Source organism: Gymnodraco acuticeps, unplaced genomic scaffold (genome assembly GCF_902827175.1).
Source record: "Gymnodraco acuticeps unplaced genomic scaffold, fGymAcu1.1, whole genome shotgun sequence".
NCBI lineage: Eukaryota > Metazoa > Chordata > Actinopteri > Perciformes > Bathydraconidae > Gymnodraco > Gymnodraco acuticeps.
The window spans coordinates 22823-41849 of record NW_022991111.1 but is presented as its reverse complement, the minus strand read 5'-3'; the positions used below and the strand labels follow the sequence as shown (position 1 = coordinate 41849).

Sequence of the window (19027 nt, the reverse complement as noted above, 5' to 3'; positions counted from 1 at the left end):
ATTAGGTATCTGCGGTGATGCTGTTTTGATTCCCTATCCCTACAAACTGACTTTCATCAAGACCGCATTTTAATGAGACTATCTATAATATGCATTTCTTATCGTCTCCCGAGTTGTTTTTGAGTGTCCTCCGATAACATCACTTGGGAAACAAACTCCGTTCATTAACCTTCAATCACTCCCACACTAAATTACAAGTTCAGAGTAAAACACACAAAACGACACCTTTTGTTTTGATCAGGGTAAGACGAATGATCCTGACATAATATCACTTTGCAGCAGCTGCCATTTATACATATTTAACACAAATGCAAACATCTGTTATGTTTTTAAAAGACAGCCAGCTTTTCAGACGCTCAAGTCGCTTTAGAAGTCAACAGCTCTGCGTGGGTCGTGCTGATCTTCTGTGATTCGGAGATCAATATGCTGAATTGCGTTGACCCGGAGTTTTCATCCTTAGTTACACCAATAGTACTCAACACAAGTAAACCATAATGTTTTGCAACCTGTTGAGGGTGGATAAGTGAAATATAATTACACTGTGAAGCCGACCGTTGACAGACCAAGCAAGGAGGCAGAACGTCCAAAATACAACCCCGTGTGGGCATTTATTACTCACGGCACATGACACAGCCTCAATCTGCTGTTCACGTGAGCACAGTCACCAGGATCTCACACACACTTCACAAAACAGGCAACACAGAGCCTAAATACCCACACCAATTAACCCAACAAGACACAGGTGAGGGGGGAGGAGACGACAGGGGCACCAGGTGCACACAATCAACAGCAACAGACATGGGGAAAGGGAACACTTTTCAAAATACAAAGCCCGAAGCCGTCAGTCCACAGTGACGAAGCCATCTTCGCCACATGCACTTTACATGAAGTTGAGTCCTCATTTACTCTCTGGTGTTGGGAACGTATGTAGATAAATAGTCTGGATAATAACGGCTTTGCTTTTACACCGGGCATTAATAATCATTCTCATGACCTCCAGTGCTTCACAGAGTAATGGGTCTCATTATGCTAATGCTCTCATGTGCCTTAGCTATTGGACCTTTGGAAAGAAGGGCTGTGTTGTAGCTTCTGGCAGGAATGGGAGTAAGATGATTTTATTTATATACAATAAGTTCAAACAGTACGGATTGCATTTCCACCTGCGTGAGATCTTCATTAGAGACAGACAGACGGAGTGTAGACATGTGTGCACGTCTTTGGAGTAAGATCGTTGCGAAGGAAGAACTTGAATTGAAAGGTATTTCCTCCTAGTCTGATATATGTATTGACTGACAATATCACTATTGAGTTTCCGTGCACAAGAGTAAGCAATAAGGTAACATTATATATATATATATATAGCACATTTAAAATGCCATTTAAAAACAGACAACATTGTGATTTTAAAGTGAATTTTGAATGTGAACATTGGCGATTATTTGAGTACGATTGTTGCATCGTTGCGAAGGAAGAACTTGAATTGAAAGGTATTTCCTCCTAACAATATCACTATTGAGTTTTCGTGCAGATGTAATAAAAAATGAAGTGTTTTGAACAAGCATAAGGAATTACAAAAGTCCTCACAATAAGGCCATTTAAATACATTTAAAAACAGACAGTATTGTGAGTTTAAAGTCTCGGACAAGAGTATTTGTTCTGCTGCTGCATGCTCACATGTCTGCAGCCAGGTGATGCACTTCCTGGAGTGTCATGGCTCTCCAATAAGCCGCTGCAAACATGCCTAACCCCGCCCTGAGACTGGTCTGAGATCAGTGTTAGTGGGAGTAGAAGTACAGGAGGAGAAATGGACCGAGACGTCTGATAAACACGTTTGTGCCGTAAAGCTGTCGGAGCCTAATGTCACCGCAAAGACAAGCGTAGACAAGAGCGACCGGCTCTCCTCTTACTGAATGACAGCTCTCATCTGATTGGACGACAGCGACAGCACTCAAGAAATACAGTCATCAATACCTCCGCTGTGTATCAATACTGCTGTTTGAAAGAGATTAAGGAGGTGTTGGATGTGTTCGTACATTTTCTGCATCACAAGCATAGAATTCATCATCATGGCTCAAAACAAATATTGGATTAGTGTCAAAGGACAATCAGTTATCAAATGATTAGTAATATGTTTCCCAGTCAGTGTGCGCACGTCTTATAGACCCCTTTCCTTAAAATCACAGCGATTAAGCCTTTGTAATAACGACTCAGCAGAAATTAGTCTGACAAAACAAACAATGGCCACAGCGACAGCACTCAACAAATCCTCTGTATACAGTCATCAATACCTCTGCTGTGTATCAGTACTGCTGTTTGTAAAAGATTAACAAGACATATTGGATTTATTCATACATTTTCTGCATGGCAATTGTTTTGTCGTTATTATCACCTCTTCATAATGGCCCTAAAATGTGTGGATTTGTGTCCTGGAACACTTTTAAATCAGCTTTTTGATCAAGATAAGATGGGACTTTATTCATCCTGAAGGAAATAGTTGTGACAGAGGTACAAAGGTACACTAAAGGGCGGTGGTGGCGAAGTCGATAGGGACTTGTCTTGGCAACTGGAAGGTCACCAGTTCACTTCAATGAAGTGTTTTGAACAAGCATAAGGAATTACAAATGTCCTCACAATAAGGCCATTTAGATACATTTAAAAACAGACAATATTGTCTGGAATATGAACTGGAAGGTCACCAGTTCAAGTCCCGGCAAGACCAAGTGCTACCGAGGTGTCCCTGAGCAAGGCACCGTTCCCCACACTGCTCCCCGGGCGCCGTTCAAAATGGCAGCACATTGCTCCTAACACAGGACGGGTCGAATGCAAAGAAACAATTTCCCCACGAGGATTAATGAAGTATATAAAATAAATAAACACAGCAGCGTGATAATACAACTGTACACTAACAGGGCAGTAACAAGAGCAATGGAATAACTACAGGAAACACAGACGGTGACATCATTAATGTAAATATGGACAGTATTTAGTAACGCAACAAAACGCACCAATTAGCCTGACACTAAAAACAACGTCCGTGCTTCGATCACTCGACAGATTGAATACTTTACTCACCAAAGAAAGGCAGCGTTTATCACAGATTGTACAGTTGTTGTTGTTGTTGTTGTCGACACACATTCTCTACGGATTTATCTGAGCAGAATCGGACAATAGTATTATTCACATCTCTGTGTTCAGATCCTTTGTGTTTTCTTACCAAAGCTCGGTCGAATGTTACCTGAAATCCCCGAGGGACAGAAAGGCATCTTCTGGGTGTTTACGGGACACGGCCACGCCACTGCATCTTCCCTTTGATCCTTAATATTGTATAGATTTGGTTTTTAGAGATGCAATTAAGTGTCAGGGTCTAATGGCTTTCAAAACTCAAAACCCATCTCTTGTCAACTACTTTCCATCACCTAGTTTCCATCTACATTAGCATCACTTCAGTCACATGGCAATACTTATGTATAATGTTTTTATAATTGTTCTGCTATGACGTTTGTATCTAGATGTTCTCTCTTGCTTTTGAACAGCCCTCTGAGGCATTTCTTGTCATCTGGCGCCATAATAAATGTTGATTTGATTGTGTTTGTGTGTCTGCAGTCCCTCCGGTGCTCTCGGTGTTTCAGCCGGCCTTCAACGCCACCGCTGACTACCAGGAATCAGTGACCTTCACCTGCATGACCTCTGGATCACCTGACCCTCTGGTCACATGGCACAGGTACGTCCTACTTCCTTAAAACCCATCATTGGTGTCTGACGTACACCTCAGAGAGATATTAGAGGAAGAAGTCCCTCAAGAAGAATAACCTTTAAGATACAATTAAAATATATAGTGAACTTTTAAAATAAGAAATGAACATTTAGGTGAATAACCACTCAGTTAATGCTGAGCTATCTATTCATCTGTATTCATACCCATGCATGAGTTAATAAACTACATGTTAGATGTTCTGCTTGCAGTTCATCTGGATATTAACAGAGCAGTGTATAGTCCGCCCTCGCACAGCACCAGTGTGAACATCTGCACCTGAAGAGCATTTGACCCCCAGCTATCCACTCATTTCAGTAATTAGCTTGCACCCACTCAGCAGAAAGCTGTGTGCACCTGAGCACCTATTGATAACTCTTTGGCATTACAGCAGAGTTCATACCTTTTACTATAATGTTTTTTAATCATCCAAATCCACCAAAGCCGTGTTTCTGTCTGGTTTCTAAAGCAAAGTGTTTTTGAATTACTCGAGGCACCTCTTGACTTCACTAGGGTGCAACTGTTGCATGATAAAACAGAGAGGGACTTCCTGATCATTTTGAAATGGCAAGAGACAGGTGACATTATCTAAGTATTTTCTCCAATTTATCCACAAGGGCACGGTCTTAGATATTGTTTTGCATGCCGTAGCTTTAATATAATCTTATGGAACTAAGGGGTCTAACCCAAACCATGTCAAACAAAAGTAATTAGCTTGCACCCACTCAGCAGAAAGCTGTGTGCACCTGAGCACCTATTGATAACTCTTTGGCATTACAGCAGAGTTCATACTGTTTTTAATCATCCAAATCCAAATGTTTGTTCTAGTTTCCAAAGTGAAGTGTTTCTGAATTACTCGAGGCACCTCTTGACTTCACTAGGGTGCAACTGTTGCATGATAAAACAGAGAGGGACTTCCTGATCATTTTTGAAATGACAAGAGACAGAGTTGACGAGAGACAGCTGACATTATCTGTGACCCGCAGGCAGGTGTCAGTGCGTTGTTTTGAAATGAATAGAAATCAATGGCAGCCCTGAAGGAACTGTAGGAACACACACTCAAAATGTTGGAGAGTAGTTGTAGGTAAGTTTGATATGCAGTGAAGGTTATCCATGCCCATAAAATATCAATATTCTTCCTCTCAAAGTTCAGCTCCAAGGGGGGAAACACTTAAATACATTTGGCTCTGATTGAACATAATGACACACAGCAACCTCTAAGTGTTGAGACTTAAACACCCACACACTCTCACACACTCTCACACACTCTCACACACTCTTAGCAATTTCACGCTTTTATTTTCATTTTCATTTTCATTTAATCGTTTATTTGAATCGGGACATTAATGAGCACTTTAGACGAATAATGCTTCAAGTGTAAATATGCCGGATTTTAGCTTTGAGCTAATTTCCATCCGTAGTCCCGTCACATACAACATATAAGAACATGACATTTGGAAACATAGCAAAAAATAAATACATGATATGCAGAAAAAGCAAGAGCAGCATACACAAGTATTTACCACATGGCAGTACACTGTAGCAGCTACGACATATTATATATATATTAAGGGCAGGAGGAGATACCCCTGTGTTAAAGTGCATTTAGCGGTGATTACACGTCTGTTAAACATTCTCTGAGTTGTCCTTTAAAACTATAGAGAGTGGAACAATCCCGTATCTCAGCTGGGAGGCTGTTCCAGAAAGAGCTGCCTTTAATGGAGAGGACATTTTGTCCAAAAGTGGTCCGTCTACGGTGGACCTCACAGTCTCCTCTGGTTTCTGACCTAGTGCAGCGTCCAGTGTGTTTTCTGTGGAATAATTCCCCTAAGGGGGGGGGGGCAGTCCATGTAAACATTTATCAAAAAAACTCATACTTTTAAAAGACTTAAAATGGTCAAAACTCAAGAAATGGTGTTTGAGGAAGTGGTGGTTCTGCCTTTAACCACCGTTATGTGTAGTCTTCACTGCAGAGGAGAAGGGTTTAATTGTGCTTTATGACGGCAGCTTTAAACCAGAAGACGTTTTTTCATATTGGCATTTTATTACAGATTTCTTTGACAAAAGCTATCAATCAAAAAACGTTATTAAATGCCACATTAAAGCATGTAAACATGGCCCAAAATACAATTATGAATCCTTAAAATGAGCTTAATATGGCCCCTTACTAATTACTATATATTTCTACATCCAGTTTCACTCGATTATCTAAATCGTTGCTGCTCAATAATTCATTTTTCCATTTGTTAGGGATTAATTTTGTCTTTACTCCTAGACATTTAACTTATTCTGTGTGTTGACATTTACGACCATCCTTGCTTCTAATCTCCCGTAAGGAATGTGTTAATGCAGTCGTATGTTGATACTAGGTTTTATGGCCTGACCTGGTGGGCACAGGGGGGTTATGCGACTGTGAGAACGCTGGCTTTCTAAGCTCCACAGATGTGAGAGACATCTCCTGTGTCTGCAGATGTTTACGCCCATCCCCAATATGTGGATTTGACTCTCTGTAAACTAGTTAAAAGGTCTATCGAGATGCGAGGCTGATCAGAATTGACATGGCAACCCACCCGTGCAGTCAGAACCTTTTGCTGCTGTGACTTGTGATGTGAATTCTCCGGCCGTTGACTTGTAATAAACTATCATTGTTTGACATCAAAGCTCCAACTCTCCTCGTGTCTCTCTGAGTCCTGACTCTCCATTGCTGCAGACGTTTCCCTTACACCAATGATATAACATTATGTTGTCAATGCTACACATATGTCAGGTTATCTTCAGCTCACAAGAAGAAGAGCTGTCAGATATTGAGATATAGAGGTCACATGATCCCACATTCAACGCGATGACAGGAGCTACCGTACGCCCTGAAACACATACAGTTGTTAGGCCGGTAAATGCATCCGTCCTGCATGTAGCCTCCAAGAATGATACCGACCGTAATGAGAACTGAAGTCTCTCGTGTAGAAGGTTGAAAGAGAACTCGATCATAGCGGGGGGGAAAACAGGCACATGCATCACTTTGTAAAGTACAAACAACATTTGAAGACAGCTCACAGCTGGGAACGACCTCGACTCGTTCATCTTGCTCTCTGGTTTCTAGAGCCATGTTTACTCCTGGGTGTGTGCTACCTTGTCTTCACACACACAGCAAAGCGGGGAAATGTGATTTTAATGATTAAACAGCGTGCATAATATAAAGCGGCATATTTCCCAGCGACGACGGGTGAGAGGTGACGTTTTGATTAATTTGCTCCTGCGTAATTAGACTTTCCATGTGGCATTTTGATCCCGGGATAATCATTACACTTATAGCTGTTTTGGGACATGTTGGTTGTGGGGATCAAATCTAATCAAGTTTTATTTATAAAGCACATTTAAAAACGATTTTTGGTCGAGCCGAAGTGCTGTACATGTAATAAAAGCACATTACAATACCATGAGGAAGAAAAGACAAGAATTGACAACAGAAATATAAAGTCAAAACACAGGGAAATGTCAGGTGTCATGCTGTGACTCGAAGGCCAGAGAGAAGAAGTGTGTCTTCAGTGAACATGTGAAAAGCACGTTTGATTTTATTACTTTTATGCTTTTTGAGCAGCGGTTCTCAAACTGTGGTCCACTTTTTTTTTATCAAGGATTTTCGCGGACCACCTCATATGCAAACTGTACAAATAAGTACATATATAAACGTAGTGTTAAAACGCAAGATATGTGTTATTGTTAATTATGGACAACACTTAATTTCACCACTGGTTACCCATGGTTACGTGTGCAAAACCACAAACATGGATCCGTGGCTCGCATCAGGTTCTCTGAAGAGAAAAGAGGTTACCGTTAATGAAGATGATACAAGCCAGATACCGCAGAAAGAAATGGAAGATGAAGAGAAAGTACAATGGGATTTACCTACACAGGCACCGAAGATGAGCCTTTGCATTACATTACATTTAGCTGACGCTTTTATCCAAAGCGACTTACAATAAGTTCGTTCGACCAACAAAATACAACCTTGAAGAAAACAGAATCATAAAGTACATCAGGTTTCATAGAGCCAAACATTTCAAGTGCTACTCAACTGGCTTTAGATAAGCCAGTCCTTTGTTAGTATAAAAGTGCTTCGTTAATAGTTCTATCGCTCGAAGTGGAGTCGAAAGAGATGAGTTTTCAGTTTGGAAGGTGTGTAAGCTATCTGCTGTCCTGATGTCAATGGGGAGCTCATTCCACCATCTTGGAGCCAGGATAGCAAACCCACGTGTTTCTGCTGATGGGAACTTGGGTCCCCTTCCCAGTCTGCGTTCTGTGCTACGAGACACCGGCTAACGAGACACCGGCTAACGAGAGCCTAAAACCAGATAATCTTCGCCGTCCATCTTGGAATCTACGTTTATATATGTACTTATTTTTATGGTTTACATGTAAACGCAACAATCCCAAAGTCATCAATCAATCAATCAATAGGATACGGCTGTAATAGGCCTAAGACCTTTTAGCCGCTCATAAATAAATAAGTAGATCACTGATTCTTTATTTACTATGGATGCTGGCAACAGTCACATCGTAACTGCAGCAGCTCAGGCAGTATGAGAAGAATAGAGACCTTTTAGAACGTGAAAGCATGGAGACATGTCACAGTGGAGAGGTGCTGGCATGTTCTGCCCCCTGCATTTCACTCCTTAAAGCCTTAGTAGATACACAGACTCTCCTCCCCACTCCTCACGGTGAGTCCACCGCCTGTCAAACACCTCGTCGTGTTCTCCTTCATTTCCCAGGTCAGCGAGTCCCGCGACAGAACAGAATTAAAATGCTCACATCACAACAAAAGAATGGGCCTCGGTGTAAACAACAATCACAACCCAATTTACTTTTTCTTTTGATGTCACCCCCTCCGAAGTCCCCCCTTGCGTCTCCCAGTTGCATTTCCTGTCTCAGTGCATCGTGGGTAATGGACTACCTGTCAGCAGTCAGTCAGAATAATGACATTCGGTGCTGTAGTCCAGTCAGAAGATGAGGCTTCTCTTCATTTCCTCTTCGGCTCGCCAGCGTTATTATTACTTTGGTGTCGACTTCTAATCATCCTCGCTCTCTCTCTCCTTCAGTGCACGAAGCTGCGGACAACTGGGTCTAGAAATCCCCCAAATAATAACATTGTGTTTGTATTTTCCCCTCGCTCTGTAGACTGAGACCGTATACAGAATGTATTTAGAGCTATGCATTATTCTGAGCTCGGTGCTTCCAAGCTTTTGAATTGGATTCACACAGAAGCTTATGAGGTTAAAAACAGGGTGTCTCTTTCAGATCGGGTTGTCACACCTCCACACTTCGAGGCATTGGATTTGGATGATATTAAAAAGCATCTGATTTCCTTGTAAGCTGAAAGCTGGTTTTTCTTTTATCCCGAGCCATGATCATTTATTTTTAAGTATCTTCCTAATGCACCCTCTCATGCAGCCAGGGTCTCTTTTACACACACACACACACACACACACACACACACACACACACACACACACACACACACACACACACACACACTTGGGAGCAGGCCAGTACAAACACCACTGGCCATTGAAGCAGCTGGAGGTTAAGTGCCTTGCTCAAGGACGCACAGCTTGTCGATGTTAGAGGAAAGCATTCGTTCTTCCTCTGGATCTCTGAGCTGAAATCTGCCGGCCACCACAGAGGCTTCTCTGACCTGCTGAATATCCACACGAAACTCTTCTCTGAACTCTGCTTTTCTCTCTAAAGGATCTTTCATTTGTTCCTCTTTCTCCTGCAGCATTAGCATCCTTGTTTACCTTTCTGTTGTCAATACTAATGAAAGATGTGTTCGTCAGTTGGCTCTTGTTGTGGCCAGCTCATGAGACAATGCTATTCACAGTACATTGGGTTTATTAAGGGCGGGAAGACTGAGCCAAAACAGTCCTTCGGAGGCTTTTCATGCAGTGTGTGGTCGAGATTTGAGCCTCTGCAGACCATTGACATGCACAAAATAACACACTATAGGGAAGGGAACACCCTAAGAAGCAAAGTAGGGACTCTTCATTTTTGTCCTACATGACTGTGGGTTCATGTAAATAACATGCATTCATGAAATTAGCAATTTAGTTTATTTATTTGTTAACCATACATCGTTTGAGAATTTAAAGCGGTTTTCCGCTCTATGAGATGCTCAAATACCTGCTCAAAGCCCCCATGAGTGTGTCTACATCTGTAAGAGAATGGGAAATAACTCAAATCCCCCCAAATGTGTCGTTCCCCTAACCTTAAAGATTACACGGCTGGTTAAGCTGCGGTAAGTAAACAGCAGACCTTCAGAAGCTTAAATATAGACATGGATCAATGTAGCTGTTTTTTCTCAGACTAATCTCCCAACAGAGTCCAATAGGAAAAAGACATTTAGTCAGCGCTGTGTTCCACAAAACACCCGAGTCATTTAGCGAGCGCTGCATCCATAACACAATGTACACAACTACACAACCAGACTCAAACACCCACTGGGAACAGACAGAGGCACACAGGGTCTAAGAAGTGTGAGGAATACTGATGACATGCTACAAATTATTCATTGAAGCATAGTTATTTCAATTATAGTGTGATATGTCACTCCAAAAACAATCACACTTGAAAGGGATTCTGTTGTGATGTTTGGAGCTACAGATAAAATAAGCTTCAGAGTCGAGCTGTCTAGCCTCTCTTATGGGATCAGATGACACCCAAAGTGCTGAGATTATACACCTGTAGCGTCAAACAGTGTGTGTTATGAGCAGGTCACTGACAGGTGTGAGCACACTTCCCCCCCGATGCTCACAAGTGTTTCAAAAATATTGTTATTGCGTTTCGACAATGCATAAGTAATGTTTAGTTTCGTTAAGAAGTGGGAAGCTAAATATATGCATACAAAGGAGACAATGGTCTGTACTTATTGTATGTACAAACAATAACTACGACTAAAGTAATCTCCTACATGCTCAGCCAGTGAGCCTCATACACACCATTATTTACCATAATGTACACACATCCTTTCCTCAAGTAGAAGTACAGAAACTCGTGTTTAAAAATACTCTGGTAAAAGTGCTGACTAAACTTCTTTACTCAAGTAAAGGAAATAAGTATGGGTTTTCTAAATGTAGTGTGTGTGTGTGTGGCCTAGCATTTCTATCCTTGTGGGGACCTACATCTGTTTACACAGTCACGTGTGGGGACTCGCCTCCCTTATGGGGACAAATTGGAGGTCCCCATGAGAGGGCATCATTCATTTTAGGGTGAACACTTGGTTAGGTTTAGGGTTAGGGTTAGGCATGTGTTGGTTATGGTTAAGGTTAGGATAAGTCTCCAGGAAACGCATGTAAGTCAATGTAATGTCCCCTGAAGTGATGTATACATGGTGTGTGTGTGTGTGTGTGTAGGAAGGGGCAGCAGCTGGAGCCGTCGGAGCAGTATATTATCGCCCGTCTGGAGGGAGGACGGAGCATGTTGACGATCCGTAACATCCGCCAGGGGGACGGAGGAACCTACACCTGCCGAGCCACCAACAAGGCGGGGTCTCAGGAGAGGGAGATCTTCCTCAAAGTGTTCGGTAAGGATCTAAACACACAATACGTCCCTTTGTAGAATCTGTCATATGTAATCATGTGTTTCAAGCCTGGGTTACTCATTTGGTTTCCGAAAGGCGGCATACCTATGTCTGTGGCCAACAGTTATCTACATCTGCATTTAAGGTATCGGCAGAGTGGGACCTGGGATTATTTAAAGACCGAGGGGACAGCAATGCAATACAATATTGTGTCAGGTCAGAGGTCAACTACGCATGCACTTTGAGGTGCATATCAGCTCTGAGCTTCCTTAGACTCTAGGGACGCTATAGACTGCTGCTTTGTCTTGTTCTTTAATGTTGTGAGTGTTGCATCGGATCCACGACACCTCGGGTCAATAGTATGTTAGATATATTACCAGTGAATACGTCCTTCACTGGAGGAGAAAGCTGTGAGCAAGGGGTGTGAATGGGCTTTAGTGGTTGTGTGCATGTTGTCGTAGAGAAAAGGTAAATGTCTGTTCCCAGTCTCTTGGTATTTGTCCTTGTTAGTGTTGCAAGCAGAGCTGCTGTGATGCATTACTTAGTATCTTATCGTATCATATCGTAAAAAAGGACAAATTACTGACTATTTGTTTAACTTGCAAATTCAAAATGTTTGTTACTAAGACAAACATTCAATTATCGCCGCTCAAACAACAAACACACTCATTATTGTTGCATGAGATACAGTTCATATAATAGTTAGTGCTCTGATGCCTGTCGGGGGATGAAAGCTTTCAACATTCAAGTCTTGCTTCACTTACATTTGAGGGACTATTTCTTTTGTAAAGAAGTAGTTCCAAATTGCATTCACCGACGTACACTTCACTAGGATGCCAGCAAAAACAGAAATCTCAAAATGAACCAAATGCGTGGATTAACATCTTTAAAGATAAGTGATTTTCTAATTTAGGTGAATCTTTCTTCACATGAAATCACAGATTGTCCCGTTCCCCGAGTTTGGAAGTCATTTTTTACGAGCTTCAGGCAGTAATATGGAAACAGCACTGTGAAGAAGATGTGTTCCTAGTTCTGAAGAAATAACGCGGCGTTCACAATAATATTCCTAGTGGTGTGTTCGCCCTTTAGCCACGTCAGTAATCCTGCTGGCAGACACACAGGCGGAGCAGAAAACATACCCTTTGTTTGTGGAGGTAATAACACATGCTTCCTCTCATTCAGGAAGTTGCATTCCACATGTCCTGTCAGTGTGAGCTCCACCAAAGCTTTCAAGTGTAATGGCTCTGCCCTCAACAGTGAGCTTTGTTTTATGTTGATCCATAAAGCTTTATAGTAAGGACCTCCACAAATTCCATTTCATACAAAAACACAAATGTCCCTCAGCCCTCGACAATAACAACTGCATCAATTTGATATATCTCTGCCCAAATAAAATATTTCATTTATGGCTTCATATCTCTTTCGCTGCACCACTCCTAATAAAAAAATTCTACTTTCATAAACCTGCCGGCTATTTCCTCACAGATCACTCGGATAGCGCTCATGGAAATGTATGGAGATTTTTACGCTCCAGTCATCAACATCCTTTCAAGATGAGAGAAGCGCTTGTTCTTCAAAATGCACATTTAAATAAAGAAGTTAAAGGAGGGAGGAGCTGAGCTGTGCTGCGGGGAAACACAGCTGTAACTTAGTTTTATTGGCCTTGACAGCCGAGGCGGGAGGAGAGCAGGGCATAAAAGTTACAGTAAGATGAGCTGTGTGTGTGTGTGTGTGTGTGTGTGTGTGTGTCCTAGCATTACTATACTTGTGGGGACCTACATCTGTTTACACAGTCACGTGTGGGGACTCGCCTCCCTTATGGGGACAAATTGGAGGTCCCCATGAGGGGCATCATTAATTTTAGGGTGAAGACTTTGTTAGGGTAAGGGTTAGGGTTAGGCATGTGTTGGTTATGGTTAAGGTTAGGATAAGTCTCCAGGAAATGCATGTAAGTCAATGTAATGTCCCCTGAAGTGATGTATACATGGTGTGTGTGTGTGTGTGTGTGTGTGTGTGTGTGTGTGGGGGGGGGTGTGTGTGTGTGTGTGTGTGTGTGTGTGTGTGGCCTAGGATTACTATACTTTTGGGGACCTAAATCTGTTTACACAGTGTGGGGACTCGCCTCCCTTATGGGGACAAATTGGAAATTTTGGAAATTGTGTGTGTGTGTGTGTGTGTGTGTGTGTGTGTGTGTGTGTGTGTGTGGTGTGTGTGTGTGTGTGTGTGTGTGTGTGGTGTGTGTGTGTGTGTGTGTGTGTGTGTGTGTGTGGTGTGTGTGATAGACTTTAGCTCACATTCAACGCTGTCCAACAAATACGCAGTGATTTTAATGCTAACAAAAACGTAATTTCTATGATCACAAATATTCCATTCAGATGCAACATGTCTCCTCTCTCACATGTGTATCATTGCGTTATTAAAGGCAATGAGACTCAGCACAAAATGAAATGAGCAGTGTGACAAAACCGGGGATTTAGACGGAGAATAAAACAAATGAAAATGCGTTCCTGGAGTTTCCAGTGTTGCAGCAGCTGCTCCACATTCACCGACACAGATGGGTTTCGACATTTCATGAACCATGTGTGACAACAAACGGGTATTCATTGCTCTTTCTCATCCATACGCTTTCCCATCTGAGGGCCACAGGGGTGGAATATGTTTGGCTTTGTCGTCGTTGGAGAAAATCCCCTATTTCTAATTTTTAGACGTAGCATTTTAGCTTAGCATGGTTTCCTTTGGTTAACGTGGATCACATCATACACTGTGAGCCGACAAGACAGCAACACAAAGGAGTCAATTACATCGCTTGCCCCTGCACGGCATAAATTGATGGCATTTATAATGGACTGTTTTTCTGTTTAACCCTCGGAGAGTTAAAGAAACATCAGAGATAATCTGTGCTGACATTTGCTTTGTGGATCTGCGACGCTCAAACAACAAATACACACATTATTGTTGCATCAGATACAGTTCATATAATATGTAGTGCTCTGATACCTGTCAGGGGGATGAAAGCTCGTGTAAATATTGATATGAGGGGAAGAACATGCTGTGCTCTGCATTTATGGTCCACACAGCAAGAAATGTTAATGTAAGTGTCAGAAATAATCGTTTATCTTGTTTCGTGCCAACAATGCATCCAAATGTGTGTTTATGAAATGTTTCGAGTGTCATAAAGCAGTCATGGTGTCATGTTATGACACTGACACCATCCGTGGCTTTCCGCTCTGCAAAGGGCACCATTAGCGTTGTCTAAGGCAGTGGTTCTCAACTGGTCGGGCCTCGGGACCCACTTTTTACTTGGTCAATACATCGCGACCCGACATTTTGAAGCACTCAAATCTATTCAACAAAAGATCGTGCTGTAATATATATATATATATATATATATATATATATATACATATACGCTTTTCAGCATACAATATTAATGAAAGTGAAGTACAGTGCATATATCCCTTCACAGAACTAAAGTATGCTTTTAAAAAGTTTTAATGAGACGATGGAATCAAAGCTGAACTATATATAAAGGCTCACATGCTGAAAACCCAACCCCAGCAGGGGGGGGGATTCTCCCCCAGGAGATTTTTAGAAATACTAACATAAACTATGCATTCTGGTACTCTGAGAAGAAAATAAATAAATCTATTACTACCCGACATATTAATAATATGTTATGCCATTGTTTGTTTTTCACTTTGTTCTGACATCTTGCTGCGAGAAGAGCAAAGAGGAGAGAGTCTGTGTGACTTACTTTAAATTGTGGGTAAGGGTAGATAGCCCCCATTGTTCTGTGACCTGTCAGTCATCAGACCGGGGGTCATATTTCCTTATGTGTTCATTTTAATCTGAAGTTGTACCCATGGATGTATAAAGAAGAGTTCTACCGCTAAATTATTCTCCGTGGGGACTTCCGGCAACACTCTTGATTCTGATTGGCCAGAAGACTCGATCAGCAAAGATGTTTTATTGAGAAGATGATCACTACGTGACAGAAGTTTTCAAAACCGTTTATGGTCTCCGGTACTTCCAGTCCAACGCCCACTGCATGCACAGCGTTAGAAAATCGTGCCTTCAAAATAAAAGTTTGACTTTTCCCCCAAAAAAATATAAAATTCCAATTTCTTTTTCTTCACTCACATCCGCGACCCACTCGAAACGGGTCCGACCCACTCGAAACGGGTCCGAGAACCAGTTGAGAACCACTTGTCTAAGGTGTCAGGACTAACTGCATTTGCAAGTTGAGTTATTACAATACCTAAAGTAAACATGTTAAAGGGGCAGAGGTAATGAAACAAGTGAAATACTCTCGTGATTCTTAATAAGACTGGCTTAAAATGAAACTTTCATTTACGAGTGGAACTAAAAAATAATAAACTCCAAACCTAGAAGGTGAAATTAATTCAGGATTTTTTTATCTCTGCACACAAATGCTGCTCTTTCCCATTTAGAGTGGAAATGTTTGAGATAATGCCTTATTAATAGTTTCCCTGAAGAGTGCTTTTCGCGCCGTGCTTGATAAATGAGACGTTTTCCATTTAATATTTGCATGATGAAGGGCGGCTGCAGATAAGGTGCTGATGTAGAACCGGTTCAGACTGGTCTCTGCGAGAGTTTTATCTGTGTAGGTCAGCTTTGAAAGTGTATTTGTATTGAATTAGTACGTTCTAAAATAACATCGAGGTTTAATAGACGATCCTTTAAGTGCACCTCTTCTTCTTAATAAGGAATTTCATCTCATTAAAGGTCCCATGATGTCATGCTTTTCCGGTTAGTACCCGTCCCCTTGTTGTTATGAAGGTTTTTATGCATGTAAACGGTCTGCAGAGTCAAAACCCTCAAAGTACACCCTGTAGCGAGTAAAACTCTAACACAGAAAATACCTCCCCAAAACGCCTTGTTGGAGATACGTCACTGTCCATTTGATTCTTCCGGGGACATCATGATGTCATGTCGTCCCCGGAACGAAATGGACCAATCCGTGGAGCCGTTATCTTACGTCCGCGGAGCCGTTACGTTAAGCCCCCGCTGATTGGTCCAAATTGACCAATCCACGGACTTCCTCACACACTCAGTGCAGGCAGCTCTGCTGATCTCTCCTCCCTGGCTGCAGGCTGATAACAGACAGTTGGGATCTTCTCTCTACAGACCCATTCTCTCTGCAGACCCATTCTCTCTGCAGACCCATTCTCTCTGCAGACCCATTCTCTCTACAGACCCATTCTCTCTACAGACCCATTCTCTCTACAGACCCATTCTCTCTGCAGACCCATTCTCTCTACAGACCCATTCTCTTACAGACCCATTCTCTCTACAGACCCATTCTCTCTGCAGACCATTCTCTCTGCAGACCCATTCTCTCTGCAGACCCATTCTCTCTACAGACCCATTCTCTTAAGACCCAATTCTCTCTGCAGACCCATTCTCTCTACAGACCCATTCTCTCTGCAGACCCATTCTCTCTGCAGACCCATTCTCTCTGCAGACCCATTCTCTCTGCAGACCCATTCTCTCTACAGACCCATTCTCTCTACAGACCCATTCTCTCTACAGACCCGTTCTCTCTGCAGACCCATTCTCTCTGCTGACCCATTCCTCTCTACAGGACCCATTTCTCTCTGCAGACCCATTCTCTCTACAGACCCATTCTCTCTGCAGACCCGTTCTCTCTGCAGACCCATTCTCTCTGCAGACCCATTCTCTCTGCAGACCCATTCTCTCTGCAGACCCATTCTCTCTGCAGACCCATTCTCTCTGCAGACCCATTCTCTCTGCAGACCCATTCTCTCTGCAGACCCATTCTCTCTGCAGACCCATTCTCTCTGCAGACCCATTCTCTCTGCAGACCCATTCTCTCTGCAGACCCATTCTCTCTGCAGACCCATTCTCTCTGCAGACCCATTCTCTCTGGACCATTCTCTATACAGACCCCTTTCTCTCCTGCAGACCCATTCTCTTTCGCCTCTGCAGACCATTCTCTCTGCAGACCCATTCTCTCTGCAGAGCCCATTCTCCTCTGCAGACCCATTCTCGTCTGCCAGACCCATTCCTCTCTGCAGACCCATTCTCTCTGCAGACCCATATCTCTCCTGCCAGACCCATTCTCTCTGCAGACCCGTTCTCTCTGCAGACCCGTTCTCTCTGCAGACCCATTCTCTCTGCAGACCCGTTCTCACAGCGTTTATCAACCCTTTTCTTACTCAATATGAAGCCACACTTATTGTTTTTACTTCGGCTGTGACTTTGTGTGTGCTCAGGATGAGTTTCGCTGTGTATCGCTAAACAAGGAAATCACACCTCCACGGAGCTCAGCGCGATTCACAACGTCCCGACCAATCGGAGCACACTAGGCTCACAGGGAGGGGGGGGGGGGGGCAACGAGCCGTTTAGTGGAGAGAGTGAATACACGTAGTTTACAGAGATGCTGTGAGAAACCAATGTGAGTTTGGAAAACAGTATAAATCTATTCTAGTAGACATCAACAATGGAATTATGATCAGTGGAAATGGCCGTGACATGGGACCTTTAAGAAGCTTTTTATTCCTCCAACATGGCAAACTTCTGCCATTATGTTGGCTCGAGTTCAGTAGATCAGCTTCCTTTTGTCTGCACACAATACACAATTAACAAGTGAAATCATCCCTTCTCATTGGCTCATCTGTTTGACTTGCTTCTGGAGAAAAGAACAGATATTAGGACTTAATGATAGACCTACTTATAAGGGTGGATTGTATGTGAGACGTGTCTATTGTTACCAATATTGTGTCCATCTCTTGTATATAAAATGTTGGGCAATAGATTAGACCAGTGATTCTCAAATGGGGGTACGCGGACCCCTAGGGGTACGTTGGGGTACTGCAGGGGGTACGTGAGATTTAAAAAAAAGTTAATTAAAAAAATACCATGCATGATTACAAAAATAATCTTAGTACAATAAGTTAAATAGAAAACACAATGTTGTATAAAATATTCCTAGAACCACTAAGGGGGTCCTCATATAAACATGTCGAATTTGTGTATTGTATTTTATAGTTTTGCATAATATATCATTTTGTTAAACAGATATTACTTCAGTTGAAAAACTCCTTGGAAAAATCAGTTTAAAAAAATGTCGTTATGTTATTTTTTTCATGCATAATATATATCCTTTATTTAACCAGGTAAAAGACTCATTGAGATTAAAATCTCTTTTCCAAGAGCGACCTGGCCAAGAAGGGCAGCATGAACGAAGTTACAACAGATAAAACACAGACATGACAGGCAGACAAACACAGCTGTAAAACACAAATAAAATGGCACAGTCAATATGCGAAGTATAAAACGATTTCAGGATATACGAGCACTCACATCGACCAATGGTGTCGTGTTCTCTGTCCTTTAAGATGGACCTGAATTCCCCCATAGTGATTACATCTGAGAGTTTCAGCTCCTTCTGTTCCAAGCTGTGGGGGCCGCATGTTTAAAAGCTGTTTTACCCAGTTGTGTTCTCACTGTAGGGACCAGCATCTGAATCACATCTTGGGAGCGCAGGCCATAGACTTTCTCTTTGACACATATATGTGCAAATGTAGGAGGGAACCAACCCAAGCAGAGATTTATAAATAAAACCCAACCAATGGGAAAGTCTGCGAGCAGACAAAGATGGCCAATTAGCAGCAGCATATAAAGTGCAATGGTGTACTCGATATCCACATCCAGTGATA

At 42.3% G+C, this 19027-nt stretch overlaps 1 protein-coding gene across 1 annotated transcript in view; it reads left to right on the top strand.

Moving 5' to 3' along the window:
- LOC117560197 (neural cell adhesion molecule 2-like) overlaps positions 1–19027 on the top strand; it is a gene marked incomplete at both ends in the record, with an annotated part of 56745 nt that overhangs the window by 18666 nt on the left and 19052 nt on the right. Inside the window, 2 exon segments of the mRNA XM_034237022.1 lie at positions 3604–3721; positions 11158–11327. Coding sequence (XP_034092913.1) covers positions 3604–3721; positions 11158–11327 — 288 coding nt within the window.